Source organism: Salmo trutta, chromosome 15 (assembly GCF_901001165.1).
Source record: "Salmo trutta chromosome 15, fSalTru1.1, whole genome shotgun sequence".
Classification (NCBI taxonomy): Eukaryota; Metazoa; Chordata; class Actinopteri; order Salmoniformes; family Salmonidae; genus Salmo; species Salmo trutta.
Window position 1 is genome coordinate 33,438,068 of NC_042971.1, and position 18,591 is coordinate 33,456,658.

The 18,591-nt window shown below is 43.4% G+C and overlaps 1 protein-coding gene across 1 annotated transcript in view; it reads left to right on the plus strand.

Annotated features, from left to right (window-relative positions):
- ncor1 (nuclear receptor corepressor 1) overlaps positions 1-18,591 on the plus strand; it is a 117,644-nt gene that overhangs the window by 48,202 nt on the left and 50,851 nt on the right. Inside the window, exons 10-14 of the mRNA XM_029691136.1 lie at positions 6,387-6,559; positions 9,613-9,703; positions 10,179-10,357; positions 12,596-12,650; positions 12,823-12,924. Of these exons, the coding sequence (XP_029546996.1) occupies positions 6,387-6,559; positions 9,613-9,703; positions 10,179-10,357; positions 12,596-12,650; positions 12,823-12,924 (600 nt within the window). The remainder of the gene's footprint in view (positions 1-6,386; positions 6,560-9,612; positions 9,704-10,178; positions 10,358-12,595; positions 12,651-12,822; positions 12,925-18,591) is intronic.

Genomic DNA, 18,591 nt, shown 5'->3' on the forward strand with positions numbered 1-18,591 from the left:
CAACCCGGCACGACCAGCAGTGTGACCTCTGCGGCCACAGATGGTACACGTGAAAGCCCTTCCCCCGGCCTCCCTGAGCGCAGCACCTCCCAGCTCCATAGGCACCGGAGCGGTGGTGCTGGGAGAGGGAATCGACAGAGCCCTCTCTGGACATCCGCGGGTGACCAGCAGGTTATCCAACCGAATGGACAGGTCCACCAGCTGGTCGAAGGTGAGGGTGGTATCCCTGCAGGCCAACTCCCGATGGACATCCTTGCGCAGGCTGCAACGGTAGTGGTCGATAAGGGCCCTGTCGGTCCGAAATTCCAGGGCGAACTCTTGGGCGCTCCTCGTCCCCTGCCTCAGGTGGAAAAGACATTCATCCGCAGCTCTACCCTCGGGAAGACGGCGTTCTCCCTGAGAGTGGGCTAACGCCGTGTGGAAAGAAGGAGATGTGGCGTTGGACAACTTCGCGGAGTTCACCCGCCACTTCTTCGACCGTCCGGAAGTGGCGGGTGAACTCCGCGAAGTCGTATAGGTCCAGCTGTAGCAGGAACCCCTGGTACTGTGCTGCCGTCCCATCATACTCCCCAGGAAGGGCAAGACACATCCCACTGGGACCGTGTACAGGAGGGACGAGTAGTGGGAACCCCTGTTGTGCTGGTGGAGGCGCTGGAGGGACTCCCTGTCTCTCCCAGTGGTCCATCGCGACGCCGAGATGTTGTAGCATCGCCGCGTGTTCTCTGACGCGCTCCTCGACTCCTATAACCGGGGTACCTGCTCCTGCTGACTCCATGGTGTGGAATTCTGTAAAGGGGTGCGTAACTGGTGGCAGTGAAGTCAGACGCAGGAGAGCAGAACTAGGTAATAGCCGGAGCAGTTTAATTTCAAAACCAACGGCATAAAGAAATAACCAACATGGGTACAAAACCCATCGCGCACCAGTAAACATGTGCAGAAGCACTTACAGCAAACAATTCCACACAAAGACATGCAGGGAACAGAGGGTTAAATACACAACACTTAATGAGGGAAATGAGAACCATGTGTGTAGGAAAACAACACAAAACAAAAAATTAAAAGTGGAAAATGAAAAGTGGATCGACGATGGCTAGAAGACCGGTGACGCCGAACGCCGCCCGAACAAGGAGAGGAACCGACTTCGGTGGAAGTCGTGACAGACTGGAATAATATATTGAATGAATTAACAGAAACTATTGCAACCAAACAAACATTGTAGATTAGAAATGATAGAAATTAACAGTAAATGTACTACTGGTGATATATGTAATAGGGAATTGATAAACACTAACAATCAAACAATGAATGTGCACAAATTGGCATCAGAGAGCGCATTCTGGAGAGAGACGTCCATTGTGCATCTTAGCCACACTCCCTTCTTTTTGGATCGTGCCATCCCCGCGGCCTCCGCAATGGGTTAGTTCACTGAGATGGACACGAATATGACAGATGTCTCGTGTGCCATTCAAATTAATATATATACACTGCTCAAAAAAATAAAGGGAACACTTCAACAACACAATGTAACTCCAAGTCAATCACACTTCTGTGAAATCAAACTGTCCACTTAGGAAGCAACACTGATTGACAATAAAGTTCACATGCTGTTGTGCAAATGGAATAGACAACAGGTGGAAATTATAGGCAATTAGCAAGACAACCCCAATAAAGGAGTGGTTCTGCAGGTGGGGACCACAGACCACTTCTCAGTTCCTATGCTTCCTGGCTGATGTTTTGGTCACTTTTGAATGCTGGCGGTGCTTTCACTCTAGTGGTAGCATGAGACGGAGTCTACAACCCACACAAGTGGCTCAGGTAGTGCAGCTCATCCAGGATGGCACATCAATGCAAGCTGTGGCAAGAAGGTTTGCTGTGTCTGTCAGCGTAGTGTCCAGAGCATGGAGGCGCTACCAGGAGACAGGCCAGTACATCAGGAGACGTGGAGGAGGCCGTAGGAGGGCAACAACCCAGCAGCAGGACCGCTACCTCCGCCTTTGTGCAAGGAGGAGCAGGAGGAGCACTGCCAGAGCCCTGCAAAATGACCTCCAGCAGGTCACAAATGTGCAGGTGTCTGCTCAAACGGTCAGAAATAGACTCCATGAGGGTGGTATGAGGGCCCGACGTCCACAGGTGGGGGTTGTGCTTACAGCCCAACACCGTGCAGGACGTTTGGCATTTGCCAGAGATCACCAAGATTGGCAAATTCGCCACTGTCGCCCTGTGCTCTTCACAGATGAAAGCAGGTTCACACTGAGCACGTGACAGACGTGACAGAGTCTGGAGACGCCGTGGAGAACGTTCTGCTGCCTGCAACATCCTCCGGCATGACCAGTTTGGCGGTGGGTCAGTCATGGTGTGGGGTGGCATTTCTTTGGGGGGCCGCACAGCCCTCCATGTGCTCGCCAGAGTTAGCCAGACTGCCATTAGGTACCGAGATGAGATCCTCAGACCCCTTGTGAGACCATATGCTGGTGCGGTTGGCCCTGGGTTCTTCCTAATGCAAGACAATGCTAGACCTCGTGGCTGGAGTGTGTCAGCAGTTCCTGCAAGAGGAAGACATTGATGCTATGGACTGGCCAGACCCCAGACCTGAATCCAATTGAGCACATCTGGGACATCATGTCTCGCTCCATCCACCAACGCCACGTTGCACCACAGACTGTCCAGGAGTTGGTGGATGCTTTAGTCCAGGTCTAGGAGGAGATCCCTCAGGAGACCATCCGCCACCTCATCAGGAGCATGCCCAGGCGTTGTAGGGAGGTCATACAGGCACGTGGAGGCCACACACACTACTGAGCCTCATTTTGACTTGTTTTAAGGACATTACATCAAAGTTGGATCAGCCTGTAGTGTGGTTTTCCACTTTAATTTTGAGTGTGACTCCAAATCCAGACCTCCATGGGTTGATAAATTCGATTTCCATTGATTATTTTTGTGTGATTTTGTTGTCAGCACATTCAACTATGTAAAGAAAAAAGTATTTAATAACATTATTTCTTTCATTCAGATCTAGGATGTGTTGTTTAAGTGTTCCCTTTATTTTTTTGAGCAGTATATTTTTAGATTTGTTACTGCTCAACAACAACAAAATCTCGGTCGACCAAACAATCGACCAGTCGACTAATTGGGGTCAGCCCTAGTAACGTTAACTGTTTGAACAGGCTATCTCCTTGGGCTGGGCGATATGCCTAAAAATCATATGGGCGTTTCACATTATATACTGTATCTACAAAAAAAAAAGTATGTTCTCTCTAAATAAGCTTCGGTGTACAATTAAAGGTCAAATACACTGCATTTCAAACAGTCATCAATAATCTAATGAATTCAGGATGTGTGAAATTAGGCAAAATATAAGCCCCACTAATTATTTCATTATTTTATCAAAATTGTTTAACCTGCTTTTTTGCAATAATAATAACTGATCTGGCTTTCAAGTCTGTCAATGAAAAATGTCATTTTTGTTACAAATTTAACCAGAACCATGCATAATGCACATTCACTAATAATGACTAACTTCTTGTAGCAGGCATTATAGGAAATTAAGACGGGTCTCATAAACAGTCTCTCAAGCACAAGCCCACGTGCTAGTGGGCTTGTGTCTTTATAATTCAAGTTTAGCCAACTTTGATCTATTTGCTATCTAAGGTAGAACAGTTTTTAATTGTTATGAACACACCTGCCTGTCTCCAACTGTTTGATCAGCATGCTTGCCTGTCCACTTTGTTCAGATGTTGAAAGTAAGTGGCCTACCTTATTTCTCAGAATGAGAACTAGTGGCCAAATCCTTACATACAGTTGAAGTCGGAAGTTTACATACACCTTAGACAAATATGTTTAAACTCAGTTTTTCACAATTCTTTACATTTAGTCCTAGTATAAATACCCTGTCTTAGGTCAGTTAGGATCCCCACTTTATTTTAAGAATGTCAAATGTCAGAATAATAGTAGAGAGAATGATTTATTTCAGCTTTTATTTCTTTCATCACATTCCAATGGGTCAGAAGTTTACATACACTCAGTTAGTTAGTATTTAGTAGCATTTCCTTTAAATTGTTTAACATGAGTAAAATGTTTAGGGTAGCCTTTCACAAGCTTCCCACAATAAGTTGGATGAATTTTGGCCCATTCCTCCTGACAGAGCTGGTGTAACTGAGTCAGGTTTGTAGGCCTCCTTGCTCGCACACGCTTTTTCAGTTTTGTCCACAAATTTTCTATAGGATTGAGGTCAGGGCTTTGTGATGGCCACTCCAATATCATGACTTTGTTGTCCTTAAGCCAATTTGCCACAACTTTGGAAGTATGCTTGGGGTCATTGTCCATTTGGAAGACCCATTTGCGACCAAGCTTTAACTTCTTGACTGATGTCTTGAGATGTTGCTTCAATATATCCATATCATTTTCCTCCCTCATGATGCCATCTATTTTGTGAAGTACATCAGTCCCTCCTGCAGCAAAGCACCCCCACACCATGATGCTGCCACCCCCGTGCTTCACAGTTGGGATGATGTTCTTCGGCTTGCAAGCCTCCCCCTTTTCCCTCCAAACATAACGATGGTCATTATGGCCACACAGTTCTATTTTTGTTTCATCAGACCAGAGGACATTTCTCCAAAAAGTACAATCTTTGTCCTCATGTGCAATTGCAAACCGTAGTCTGGCTTTTTTATGGCGGTTTTGGAGCAGTGGCTTCTTCTTTGCTGAGCAGCCTTTCAGGTTACGTCGATATATGACTCATTTTACTGTGGATATAGATACTTTTGTACCTGTTTCCTCCAGCATCTTCACAAGGTCTTTTGCTGTTGTTATGGGATTGATTTGCACTTTTCGCACCAAAGTACGTTCATCTCTAGGAGACAGAACGCGTCGATTTCCTGAGTGGCATGACAGCTGCGTGGTCCCATGGTGTTTATACTTGCGTACTATTGTTTGTACAGATGAATGTGGTACCTTCAGGCGTTTGGAAATTGCTCCCAAGGATGAACCAGACTTGTGGTGGTCTACCATTTTTTTTCCTTCTAAGGTCTTGGCTGATTTCTTTTGATTTTCCCATGATGTCAAGCAAAGAGTCACTGAGTTTGAAGGTAGGCCTTGAAATACATCCACAGGTAAACCTCAAATTGACTCAAATGATGTCAATTAGCCTTTCAGAAGCTTCGAAAGCCATGACATTTTCTGGAATTTTCCAAGCTGTTCAGGCACAGTCAACTTAATGTATGTAAACTTCTGACCAACTAGAATTGTGATACAATGAATTATAAGTGAAATAGTCTGTAAACAATTGCTGGGAAAATTACTTGTGTCATGCGCAAAGTAGATGTCCTAACTCACTTGCCAAAACTATAGTTTGTTAACAAGCAATTTGTGGAGTGGTTGAGAAACGAGTTTTAATGACTCCGACCTAAGTGTATGTAAACTTCAACTGAAGTTGTGTTTTATGCTTATTGCAGATGTATAAAACTAGACAGCTTCTGTTGGTAATATGTTGCTAGTAGTTCGTGGTACCTTAAGTTAATGCAGCGTATGACAAACTGATCATTACATTTCCAGAATCAATGTTCATTGATGGGCTACTCTTGTTTTACTAGTGTCTGCTCTGCGCACATTGAGGAATTGATTCATAGAAAAATAAAAAGGTCTCGTTAAGGTTAACTTCTCCTCTATTACAGTAAAATAATGTCTCTGTGTTTCATGGATACCATTTTTATCTCTCTGTGTCCAGAATGAGACAAGTTCGAGTTAGTTTCGTGAGCCAATGCTAACTAGCGTTTGCGCAAAGACTGGAAGTATTCGGGATCAGCTAGCATGCTAAATCTAGTCTAATCACCCCATGTGGAAACGTTATCCATTTTTGTAAATGATGAAGGTAGGTGGTTATGGTTCGGTGAGTGCAACTTTTAGCAGGCTGCTTCCAGGCAGGGTCAGACAGACCTTTTGGACTCTGAACAATGGCAGCAGAGTGCGCAGCATGGCCACCTGCCAAGAGGAAGGTGGATTGTGATTGTTTGGCCCTTGCTAGTCGAGAGTGGAAACAAGGCTGTATTGTCCTCCCTGTATGAGACTCTCTCCATATCTTCTATCTAATTTGTAAATGCTGTAATGTTCCATCTCAAACATCTCACATTTTAAGTCCAAGATGGCTAATGGAACTCTGGATTTCACAGTTGTGGCCAGAATTATTTTGGAGAGGCGTGGTGAAATAATGACAAATAGGACAGGGTATCATCAGCACAAGATTTGTGATTTTGGATACATTCTACTTATCCATTTGCTTACAGATGTAGGTGTAGGTTAGGAGAGCCATGAGTAAGGTTTGCTTTAGGTCGTTGTCATCATGTTGTACCTCAACATCCAGATCCCCTTTTACAAACCCGTATTGTGTGGTTCAGGAACAGAACATCTGCCAGCGCTACGACCAGCTGATGGAGGCGTGGGAGAAGAAGGTGGAGCGGATGGAGAACAACCCGCGTCGCAAGGCCAAGGATGGCCGCACCAGGGAGTACTACGAGAGACAGTTCCCCGAAATACGCAAGCAGAGAGAGCAGCAGGAGCGCTTCCAGAGGTAAATTGAGGGAATGGGTAACTGGAATTAAACTTTTCCCTTATGCTGCCTGGAGGCTACGATGCAGCAGTAGAGCTGGGATAAATCTCGAAAGTCTTCCATCGATTGCTTGCTTCTTCTCTCCTCGCTGCCTCCTCAAAATTCATTGGCAAGGATCCCCTCCTACTGAAAACACAGGATAGGTGAAAGCAATACAATCAATGCCTCGTATTATAAGAAGTTGCTATCACCTGTCCAGTTTCTTTTAGATCAGTGCAGAATGATGGAGAGGAAACAAGGAGGATGCCTCTTTGCACTATTGAGATGCGTGCTAGGTGGTGTGCTGCAGGCAGATCAGTTGGCTGTGTCAGGGGTCAGTCCAGCCAGCGTCTGGCTGTTCCTGGCACACAGGCTTGGGTCTTTCTCTGAAATCTTCTAGCAAGGCAGGTCAGGGATGTTAGTTCAGACTGCTAGTACTAGACCAGGCAGTGAAAGTAATGATTAGCCAGAAAGGTCTAGCCGATTTTCTTTATTTACATGTTTTATTTTTTTTTATTTGTACCCCAATGTCCGTGTTGTGTATTTTAGACTATTTCCTTTTGAGGATTGGTCTCATATTTTGGATGCTATCACTGTAACTGTAAAGAGTCAACATTAGGGGCAGGATGTGTCATGGAAGGTTGATTCATTATGCCAAACATTCCAGATTTAAAAGTTCATCGTATCCTTTTTAGAAGTATTTTTCTACAGGCGAGAGAAGAGACATTGACATTCTACTATAAAGTAATTTCCCCCTAGTTTGAATGATTTCAGTCAACTTAGAGCCATTACCTTTAGTCACATGTTGACTGTTTAATTTGATTAATGATCGCTTTTTGCCTTTTGTTTAGTGGTAAAAAAACAACAACTAAAAAACAATGGGGCCATTGTTTCCCCAGCAGCACAATTGCACAATAAGTAATAAACCACCCTTGCAAGTCCTTCAGAACATTAAGGAAGTATCTGTACATGTTTTTGGTCCTTGTGGTTTTCAGTTTCCATTTCAAAGGCTTTCGTAAAACTCTACTTTAAATTTCAATTAAAAAAAAAAAAATCATTACATATTTTACAGTGCCTTCATAAAGTATTCACACCACTTGACTTTTCCACACAGCCTGAATTAAAACTTGATTAAATTAAGATTTTGTTTCACTGGCCTACACACAATGTCCCATAATGTCAAAGTGGAATTATGTTTTTAGACATCTTTACAAATGAATAAAAAATGAAAAGCTGAAATGTCTTGTCAATAAGTATTCAACCCCATTGTTGTGGCAAGCTTGCTTAACAAGTCACAATACGTTGCATGGACTCTGTGTGCAATAACACTGTTTAACATGATTTTGAAGGACTACCTCATCTCTACCCCACACATGCAATTATCTGTAAGGTCCCTCAGTTGAGCAGTGAATTTTAAACACAGAGACCAGGGAGACATTGAATATCTATGCCAAGAGTGTGCAAAGCTGTCATCAAGGTGAAGGGTGACTACTTTGAAGAATCTCAACACTTTTTTGGTTACTACATGATTCCATATGTGTTATTTCATAGTTTTGATGTCTTCACTATTATTTTACACTGTAGAAAATAGTAAAAACAAAGAAAATCATGGAATGAGTAGGCATGTCAACTTTTGACTGGTACTGTAAATTGGCTTAAATCCATGGCAACACTTGAAAATGACTGTCTAGCAATGATGAACAACCAACTTGGCAGAGCTTTAAGAATTCTTTAAAGAATAAGGTGCAAATATTGTATAATCCAGGTGTGCAATGCTCTTAAGCCTTGTTCACATTGACAGTTTGAAGTGACTCTAATCCCATTTATTTGCATATCTGATTCAAATCTGTCAATTTTCCTGTAGTCTGAACAGCCAAAAAGCACATGGAATTAAATAGTACAACCCTTCGTAGCTGGTTTGACGTCATACAAATACGATTCCTGGTCATGTGACTTGTTTCTGAATGGTAAAATCTGATTTATTTGCCCTCAAGTGGTTTTTAGACTTATTCCGCATATCTTTTTGCTGGCTAGCTACTCTGTTGACAGTTTGACAAGAACATGCGGTAGCTGACTAGCTTGTTAATTATTTACAAACAAATTAGCTGTTTAGCTTTCTAGCACATTCACTAACTAGCTAGCTAGTTGACTGCTGTGGCTAGCCAAAAAGGACTTGTTTTGAAAGTTGGGTCATGTTATCCTTTGAGGTTTTAAGTGTTCTTACCCTACGCCACTCCACACACGCCCATCGTTACTATGACAACTAGCGTAGCCTTGTCAGTAAATTACTTCTATCTCAACACACCCAAATCTGATTTGGTCACTTGTAACCGGCTGTTTGGACAGTCGGTAGACCAAAATAAAACTGATTTTGAGCTGATTTGAGCTTGAGCCTGATTTGAGCTTGCAATGTGAGCAGGGATTTAGAGACTTACCCAGAAAGACTCTCAGCTGTAATCGCTGCCAAAGGTGATTCTAACATGTACTGACTCAGGGGTGTGAATACTTATGCAAATGTATATTTCTAATACATTTGCAAAAATTTCTAAAAACATGATTTCACTTTGCCATTTGAGGGTATTGTGTGTAGATGGGTAAGAGGAAAAAACTATTTAATCAATTTTGAATCAGGCTGTAATACAACAAAATATATGAATAAGTCAAGGGGTATAAATACTTTCTGAATGCACTGTCAATGGTAGGTGGTTGAGAGGGAAGTTAACTTCCTGAATGCTAAAGCAACTTAATTTATCAGCAGACCTAATGTTTTCCAAGCTTTGTTTGCAGATTTCTCAGAAAACCGGTTTGATACAGCTCGATTGAGCCTTTTTTCCTTGAAGTGAAAAGGTGACAGAAAGGTCATGAGGGAGGGAGGGGCACCCTATGTGACAATGTGATGGCACCGACCCAGTATTATGTGGAGGATGCGCAAGAGGGAATAATAGGGGTTTTGAACAAGATTTAATCTGGTATTTTAAACAGTCATTTTGATTCCTGTAGTTTCTTAATTTCCTTGTGTTTTGTTCTCCCACTAGGGTTGGTCAGAGAGGAACTGGAATGTCTGCGACCATCGCCAGAAGCGAGCATGAGATTTCTGAAATCATCGACGGCCTTTCTGAACAGGAGGTGAGTGCTTTTAACTTTGAAACATCTCTGTTTGTCTGTTGTAGCTTTTGTGGAAATGAACACACTTCACAAATGTGAACATTCTTCACCGAACCATTGCCAAGTTTGAGTATTATTATGACCAAAGAGGTTGTCACCACCAACTGCCCAAAGATCCCCTTACAGCATAGCCCACACTGATGTCATGATGGTCAAGACACTCTACTGATTATGAGTTACACCGCTAAACACATTACCACTTCCCCTAGTTCTTAGGAAGTGTAGCAGCGTCATTGGCTACGTCCTGTTCTTCACTTTTCTTCTGAAGTGTGCACACTTCCTGTAATGGATTTCACAAGGGTTAGAACTCTCAATGCTTTTAAATTAATAACACTTGGTGAGAAGGGTTGAGAATCAGGATGCAGCCATTGAATCAAGTTGTAACAAGGTTAACAAATGTAATCTCTAAACCCCTCCCCTCCCTCTTGTCCAATAGAACAACGAGAAGCAGATGAGACAGATGTCCGTCATCCCGCCCATGATGTACGACACAGAGCAGAGGCGAGTCAGGTTCATCAACATGAACGGCCTGATGGACGACCCAATGAAGGTGTACAAGGCTCGGCAGTTCATGAATGTGTGGACCGAACACGAGAAGGAGATTTTCAAGGAAAAGTGAGTTTGGTTGTCCTTAATAGGTTGTCTATAGAGTCATCCTTTTTTAGTTACTTGTCGTCCTATCTACAGTACCAGTCAAAAGTTTGGACACACCTACTCATTCCAGGGTTTTTATTTTTTACTATTTTCTACATTGTATAATAATAGTGAAGACATCAAAACTATTAAATAAAACATATGGAATCATGTAGTAACCAAAAAAGAGTTAAACAAATCAAAATATATTTTATATTTGAGATTCTTCGAAGTAGCCACCCTTTGCCTTGATGACAGCGTTGCACACTCTTGGCATTCTCTCAACCAGCTTCATGAGGTAGTCACCTGGAATGCATTTCAATTAACAGGTGTGCCTTCTTCCCTCCTTAATGCATTTGAGCCATTCAGTTGTGTTGTGACAAGGTAGGGGTGGTATACAGAAGATAGCCCTATTTGGCAGAAGACCAAGTCCATAATATGGCAAGAACAGCTCAAATAAGAAAAGAGAAACAACAGTCCATTACTTTAAGACAATTTCAAGAACTTTGAAAGTTTCTTCAAGTGCAGTCACGAAAACCATCAAGCACTGATGTAACTGGCTCTCATGAGGACCGCCACAGGAAAGGAAGACCCAGAGTTACCTCTGCTGCAGAGGATAAGTTTGTTAAAGTTAAATGCACCTCAGATTGCAGCCCAAATAAATGCTTCACAGAGTTCAAGTAACAGACACATCTCAACATCAACTGTTCAGAGGAGACTGTGAATCAGGCCTTCATGGTTGAATTGCTGCAAAGAAGCCACTACTAAAGGACACCAATAAAAATAAGAGACTTGCTTGGGCCAAGAAACACGAGCAATGGACATAAGACCGGTGGAAATCTGTCCTTTGGTCTGATGAGACAACATTTTTGGTTCCAATCGCCGTGTCTTAGTGATACGCAGAGTAGATGAACGGATGATCTCTGCATGTGTGGTTCCCACCGTGAAGCATGGAGGAGGTGGTGTGAAGGTGTGGTGGTGCTTTGCTGGTGACACTGTCAGTGATTTATTATGTCAGTTAGGATCACCACTTTTATTTTAAGAATGTGAAATGTCAGAATAATAGTAGAGAGAATTATTTATTTCAACTTTTATTTCTTTCATCACATTCCCAGTGGTACACTCAGTTAGTATTTAGTAGCATTGCCTTTAAATTGTTTAACTTGGGTCAAACTTTTCGGGTAGTCTTCCACAAGCTTCCCACAATAACTTGGGGGAATTTTGGCCCATTCCTCCTGACAGAGCTGGTGTAACTGAGTCAGGTTTGTAGGCCTCCTTGCTCACACATGCTTTTTCAGTTCTCCCCACAAATCTTCTATAGGATTGAGGTCAGGGCTTTGTGATGGCCACTCCAATACCTTGACTTTGTTGTCCTTAAGCCATTTTGCCACAACTTTGGAAGTATGCTTGGGGTCATTGTCCATTTGGAAGACCCATTTGTGACCAAGCTTTAACTTCCTGACTGATGTCTTGAGATGTTGCTTCAATATATCCACAATTTTCCTCTCTCATGATGCCGTCTATTTTGTGAAGTGCACCAGTCCCTCCGGCAGCAAAGCACCCCCACAACATGATGCTGCCTCCGGGACAAGAGAATGGTTTTGGGCGGTAAATCTCCTTAACCGTGTTCCAGCCATTCAATCCTTGTGCCCACTCTGGGTGCTGTGCTCCCATGCTCCAACACTGACCTCGAAATGCAGAGGGCGCATTCAATAGTGTGTGTGTGAATAGAAATGAAAGTCCCATTGTTTCTGTCCGAATCAGAACTGGCAAAAAGCAAGGCGGGGCGAGAACCAATGAGGCTTTGTTCGATATCCTGTTTCCTATCCACAGGTACTTCTCTGACCTCTTTTGGCTAATGCTTTGTGGATAAAGAGAAATTCAAACAAATGAGTCCCTCATAAAGATTTTCATTTTGTTTCCCATCACGAATCAAGTTCTCTTGGAATTCAAGAATATAAAATGTATTAATTGCCTGCCGGGTATGGAAAAGCGTTTAGTGACTGTAGGCTGCAAAACATTTTTATGGAGCTCAGTGGCATCATAATTTAACATTGTATTCTCTGACTGAGCAGAAGCTCTTTGGGTATGATTTTGAGAGGCAATACTTTTCTTTAGCAACATTCCTCAGCTGTATACCAAAACAAATGGCGAGCTGCCATGAATCCCAGACTGTAGCTTTAACTGTGACTATTTTCTCTTCTGTGTTTTTTCTCACAGGTTTGTTCAGCACCCAAAGAATTTTGGCCTCATTGCTTCCTATCTAGAGAGAAAGGTGAGCTACAGTGGATTTAATTCATTCTGTTTTTACTCTGTAGTAACCTCCATTCTCCACTCTCCCCCCAAACCCAAAGCACATGGTTTGTATTTGTTATGTTGTCTGTTGTTAATAAAAATGTTAATGGGCTCATATGTCCCCCTGACTGTCATACCCTTTCTCTTTACAGTGTGTCTCCGATTGTGTCCTGTACTACTACTTGACCAAGAAGAACCAGAACTACAAGACGCTGGTGAGACGCAACTATGGAAGACGGCGAGGGAGAAACCAGGTGAGTTCTAGAAAGTATCTTTGCTAGGGAATGACTCTAAATGCATTTGTGTGTTCATGAATGGGCTTCGGAAATGCACAGAATGGCTATCTGGGTGGGATTTAACAAATGAATAATACTTGGCATGCCAGAGGGAAAGACCCTTTTTGGTTTCACTCTGTATATCTTGTTAATGACGTAGCGTTTGTTTATCATCCACACCATGGTTTGTGTTGGGCTCTGGAGCAGGAGGCCCTCTAGTGTACAAACCTTATCTTGGCTTGTATTATTCGATCTTCCTACCACCCCATTTTTAGCCCACAGTGCCTCCCATCCCCTCCCTCCCTCTTTTCTCCCGCCCCCTCTCTGTGTAGAAGAGGGAGGGAGAACCACAGGGGTTTGTGAGGAGTGTGAGATTTGGGAGCTGAGCGAGCGGAAGCTCTTGATGTGCTATGTGGGTAAATAAGAACCAGGGCCCAGGCAGAGAAAGGCAGAACAGAGCTGGCTGAGACTGATTTATCCAATGGCTGGGGAGCAGCAGACATTCCCAGGAATCTGTTCTATCTGGTTGCCATAGTTGGGAGACTGTGTTGCTTTCCAGGGCCTGACGAAAGAGCGAGCTAGAGAGGGAGGGAGGGAAAAAAGGAAAGTCATACTCCCTCTCTCTCTGAACTCACCCAGTTATCCTTTATTTGCCTTCCTTCTAACTGCTGAAATATGTTGATGCACAGCAGTAGGCTCTTTTTGTTTTGCTTTTTATTTTTCGAAGGGCTTAAGGTAATTTACTCATTTGGTTATGGTGAGAGACTTTTCAGAACCGTTTCTTTCCGCTGAAGGAGTGAGAGAGTTGCTTTTACATTGGGTGAGTTGCAGTCTTCACACAAGGTTATCTGTTGCCATGGAGCTCTGCTTACCAGCAGAGTGCCGTGCTGTTTTAAACCAGACTTGTTTCATATTGTTTCCCTCTAATCACAAGAACACTGGAGGAGTCTTAATCAAGTAGGTTTATGCACATTTTGTAATTGGTTTGGTAATCGCCTGGTTCGGCGGTATTGTGCTCCCACATTCAAATTCGTCAAGGCTCACTGCCTGGAGGGAAGAAAAAAACTAAGCCATAGTTGGAGACTGCAGTTCAGTTGACAATTGAGTATTTTCCATTGGATCTGATTAGTTGCCTGAATGTGGTTTAGCGTTACATAAGTGTGGTAGTGGTATACCCTGGGGTTACTGTTGATACAGGCAGCCAGCCTTCACCCTGGGGCTGTTCCAGCCTCTCACAGGTGAGCAGAGGCCAGGCAAGTCTATGGCAGGCTGGGGCATGGCAGCCTAGGACAAAGGAGGGCACACGGGCATTACTCCTAGATAAGATTGGTGTGTGTGAGAGAGGGACTATTGTGTCTGAGAACAGAACACCAATACTGCTTTTGTATAGGATTTTCGGTATTTTGCCTGTAAAAGTAATTGGACAATGTTTACATGACCCGCTTACAAACAGGCCCATTTTTTACCACATTCTTCCCTGCATATGGCGTGTGCGTGACGAGTGGTAGTAGGGGTGTGCAGATGTGGGTGGGCATCTTTTGAAGAAAAAAAATTGAAATCCATTGAATATACACCATCAAAAATAAATGAGTTTAGGCAGGTCCTAAGAAACATTGTAAGACTAATACAATTTATTTTCACAACAATAGAATGGCATATTTTGAGTTTCATTATGTTACGTCCAAATGAATGAAATCAATACTTAATTTAAGCAGACCACACACACCTACCCCGATCACGGTCAACACATATATTTTGTAGTAAGAATATAACATCATATTTTTCCCACACAACTTGTCACCGGAATGTGTGGAACCGCTGTCATATTAAAAAAGTGCTATTTTTTTTAATATGACAGTGGTATCCATGTTTCATCTCTTTCCTACCGTCACTTCACTTTGTTAAGGAGCAGGCATAGGGTCTTACATTGAGAGTATCTTCATCATGATACCGATTTTAGAAATAGAAAGCACTGCTATTTTCAAAAGCATGTGAGTCTCGTGTTCATGTTTTTACATTTCCGCCATTTATCAGACGCTCTTATCCAGAGCGACTTACAGTAGTGAGTGCATACATTTCATACGTTGTTTTTCTGCGTACTTGTCCCCCGTGGGAATCGAACCCGCAACCCTGGCATTGCAAGCGTCATGCTCTACTAACTGAGCCTCGCAACCTCTGCCTGCTCTTGGAGTTGACAAAACGCGATCGAGCAAAATAATAGGCCTACACGTGATTTGGGCTATGTTTTTGCTAAATGTTGTGTGATCAGTGATAGAGGAGTTATTATATACCACCTCTACTTATTTGCCCAGCCAGAAACCAATTAACCACATAGCCTATTCAGACGGAGATTCAGTGAAGCTCAATCAATTGATTGAGACAAGTCAGTGACGTCACAGGCTTTTGGTTGGGAGTTGGCCTAGGATACTAAGCGACTGTGAGTGAAGAGAAAAATAATCCACTTGTTAAACTACTTAACATGCTGGCAAAGTGTTGTAATAAATGAGCCAACTAGACAAGATGATCATGGGCAGCCCTCACCTCAACTTAGCTAACGTTTCCCCAGCCTAATTGTAGCCTAACCAATGTCCTAACGGAGATTCAGTGAAAACAAAAATCGGACATTGATTTATGAAGATGAGTCCCCACACTTGTCTCAAAGTAGCGTGTTAGCGCTGTCCCAATCAAGGCAGTACTGAAATTCTAATCTAGTTGACCACACACGGGTAGGCTATTGCTTCAAATTTATTACAATGATTGGATGACTTTGGGAGTTTCAGTAAGCAACAATTTGATATATGCCTTCAATTGCATTTGCATTTTCGTCATTCAGTAATATTTATTCCCACAGTAATTCTTTATGGATCCATCCAGTTGTGGTTAGGAAAACGGTGCATGGGCCCCCCGAGTGGCGCAGCTGTCTAAGGCACTGCATCGCAGTGCTTGAGGCGTCACTACAGACCTGGGTTCGATCCCAGGCTGTGTCACAACCGGCCGTGACAGGGAGTTCTATACGGCGGCGCACAATTTGGCCCAGTGTCGTCTGTGTTAAGGGAGGGTTTGGCCGGGGGGCTTTACTTGGCTCACCGTGCTCTAGCGACTCCTTGTGGCGGCCCGGGCACCTGCAGGCTGACTCCGGTCGTCAGTTGAGCGGTGTTTCCTCCGACACATTGGTGCAGCTGGATTCCGGGTTAAGCGGTCGGGTGTTAAGAAGCGTGGTTTGGTGGGTTATGTTTTGGAGGATGCATAGCTCTTCTTTCGCCACTCCCGAGCCCATTGGTGGAGTTGCAGAGATGAGACAAGATTGTAATAGGATCGCAATTGGAAATCACGAAAAAGGTGTTCCATTTTTGAATTTTTTTTATAAGTACATGCTTAGTGGTGCTCTATGCGAAGAAATGGGAGAAGTGACATGCCTCGCAAAGTTTAGAACTGGCAGGAGGATGGTTAACTGGCGCTGCCTAGCAACCATCAAGAGTTTAATAGCATAGTGTGTGCCATTACAGCTACGTTTAATACTAAGCCATAGGCAGAAGTCAACCAAAATGCTTACTAGGTCATTAGGCGGAATTAAAAGTTTTGGCTTTGATACCGGCAATACCTTTCAGATATAAGGAAAAGGCGGGAAAAAGTTGGCGCTATGGTAAAGTTGGCGGAACAACGTCTTAGTATGAAACGAATACAAGTCCCGTCTATTAACTGCCATACTGGATTTTTTATCATTGGTACACATTGTTTACGTTTGCAGGGTTATGATATTATTAACAAAATGCTGGTAAAATGTTGTGAGTTGTTGTACGCTGAACGATGTGAGTCGATGATCGATCATCTCCATGACTCATCACCACCTGTGACTGATGTTTCTGACTAACATTTAACCTTGTTATGAAATTCCCAGCATAGATCTAACAGCTGATTACATCATTCATTCCCTATCAGCTCGCATGGTGTCTGAGCTCTCCTCTCTCCACTGGCTGTCTACCAGGAGGATAGACTGCCTCTGCTTTCCTTATGGGGCTTTTCTACCTCATCGATGCCTCTGGCCCTTCCTCTGGCCCCTGTGTATGCATCTCATTGACGCATTTGGCTCTCTCTGGCCCTGTATGTACAGAACATTCTGTTTATGTATGGATTAGGGCCCCAGCCAACCAAACACATAGATCCGGTCACAGAAGCGCAGAGCACCAAGAGGGAGTGGGATCACATCAGTGACATCATAATCGGTTGATCTAGCAGTAGTGCTGCCTGCAGCCTCCAGACCAAATATCGCCCACCAGAACAGGGTTTGATTAACCGGTCCACCTCATCTCACCTCCCTCTCTGACACAGCACAGGGATGCAAACACGTCAGTTTTCGGCCAAATTCACAGTTTTGATCTCAAAATAGGTCATCCTTGGGGGGTCTGACGATGAAGTGTGCATACGCAAAGTGCATCACCCTTTGAGGTGTAAAAGATAGGCGCGAACAGATCCTCTCTGTGGGATCACTACATTTTCTCAATTAATGACAGAATGCACAGAATGCCTCCCTACGTGTCTTACAAATGGAATATCAAACAGAGTTCAAAGCCTGATGCCAGATATGTGTTATTGGATGAAGCATTCTGATATCATGTGTGACCGCTGTGAGCATCCAGCAGTATCCCCAACCAGCCATTAGCCTACTCCGCTGCTTCTCACCGCACATCTCCATCAGGTTTAAAATGTTATTTAGCCGTAATGGCAAGCTGGGGTGTGCAGGCAGTGATGGGGTTTCTGTTGTTTCATTTGTTTAATTATTGGAGCAGCTCGCAGCGCGAGCTAAGTGGCGACGTATTGTTTCATTTCACCGGTAAGAACAAGCAGGGCCAGTCTGACTAGGCTTCGCTGTCAAGCAGCCTCTGAGTGCCCCTGCCATAGAGGAAAAACAGCACAGTGACAGTCATGCTTGCACCTTTACGTCACTGAAAACCACTCAAAGGTTATGCACCATATTACTGCAGCTACTTTCTCCCCATTTTATATAATTTTATTAACCATGTCGCTGGCCGTTTTATACTACTCACAGGTCGCAAGTTGTTCGTTTGATAACAAACAACCTTGTTTAGTCATGTTTCTTGGCTAGCTAGCTAACAACATGGTACCTTGGCTGTGCACAATGGCACAGGAAAAAATTGAAAAAGGGATAGACGGCCTGCTCAAAGAGATGCTTCAAAGGTAGGATGCATATGCCTAATCAATATTATTCTAAGCTAAATCTGAATAAAAATATATGTTTTTAGAATGTTCCTTAAATTATTTTTGGGCCTAACTTTTGGGAGCTGTGTATGTGTGTGTGTGTGTGTGTGTGTGAGAGAGAGAGAATGATGTGTGTAAAGTGTTCTGAAAAGTAGGCTAAAGATGGTTTGATATAGGCCTAGTGTGTGTTAACCCTTACTGCATCATTATGCATTTATATTCCTCCTGTCCAATCACAGGTAGGCCTTTTGGATATGAGCAAATCAGCTATTTTCTGCAGTAACCTGTTCTATTGTACAGTAAATGTGTTGTGTTGAGTAGAGGTGTCAATATCAGGGACAGGCTTTTGTGCAGAACATTTAGAAATTGGGGAACGTGTGTCCTGGGACGGGTGTGGCAACCCCTGTGGTATCACGATACTACTCGGTA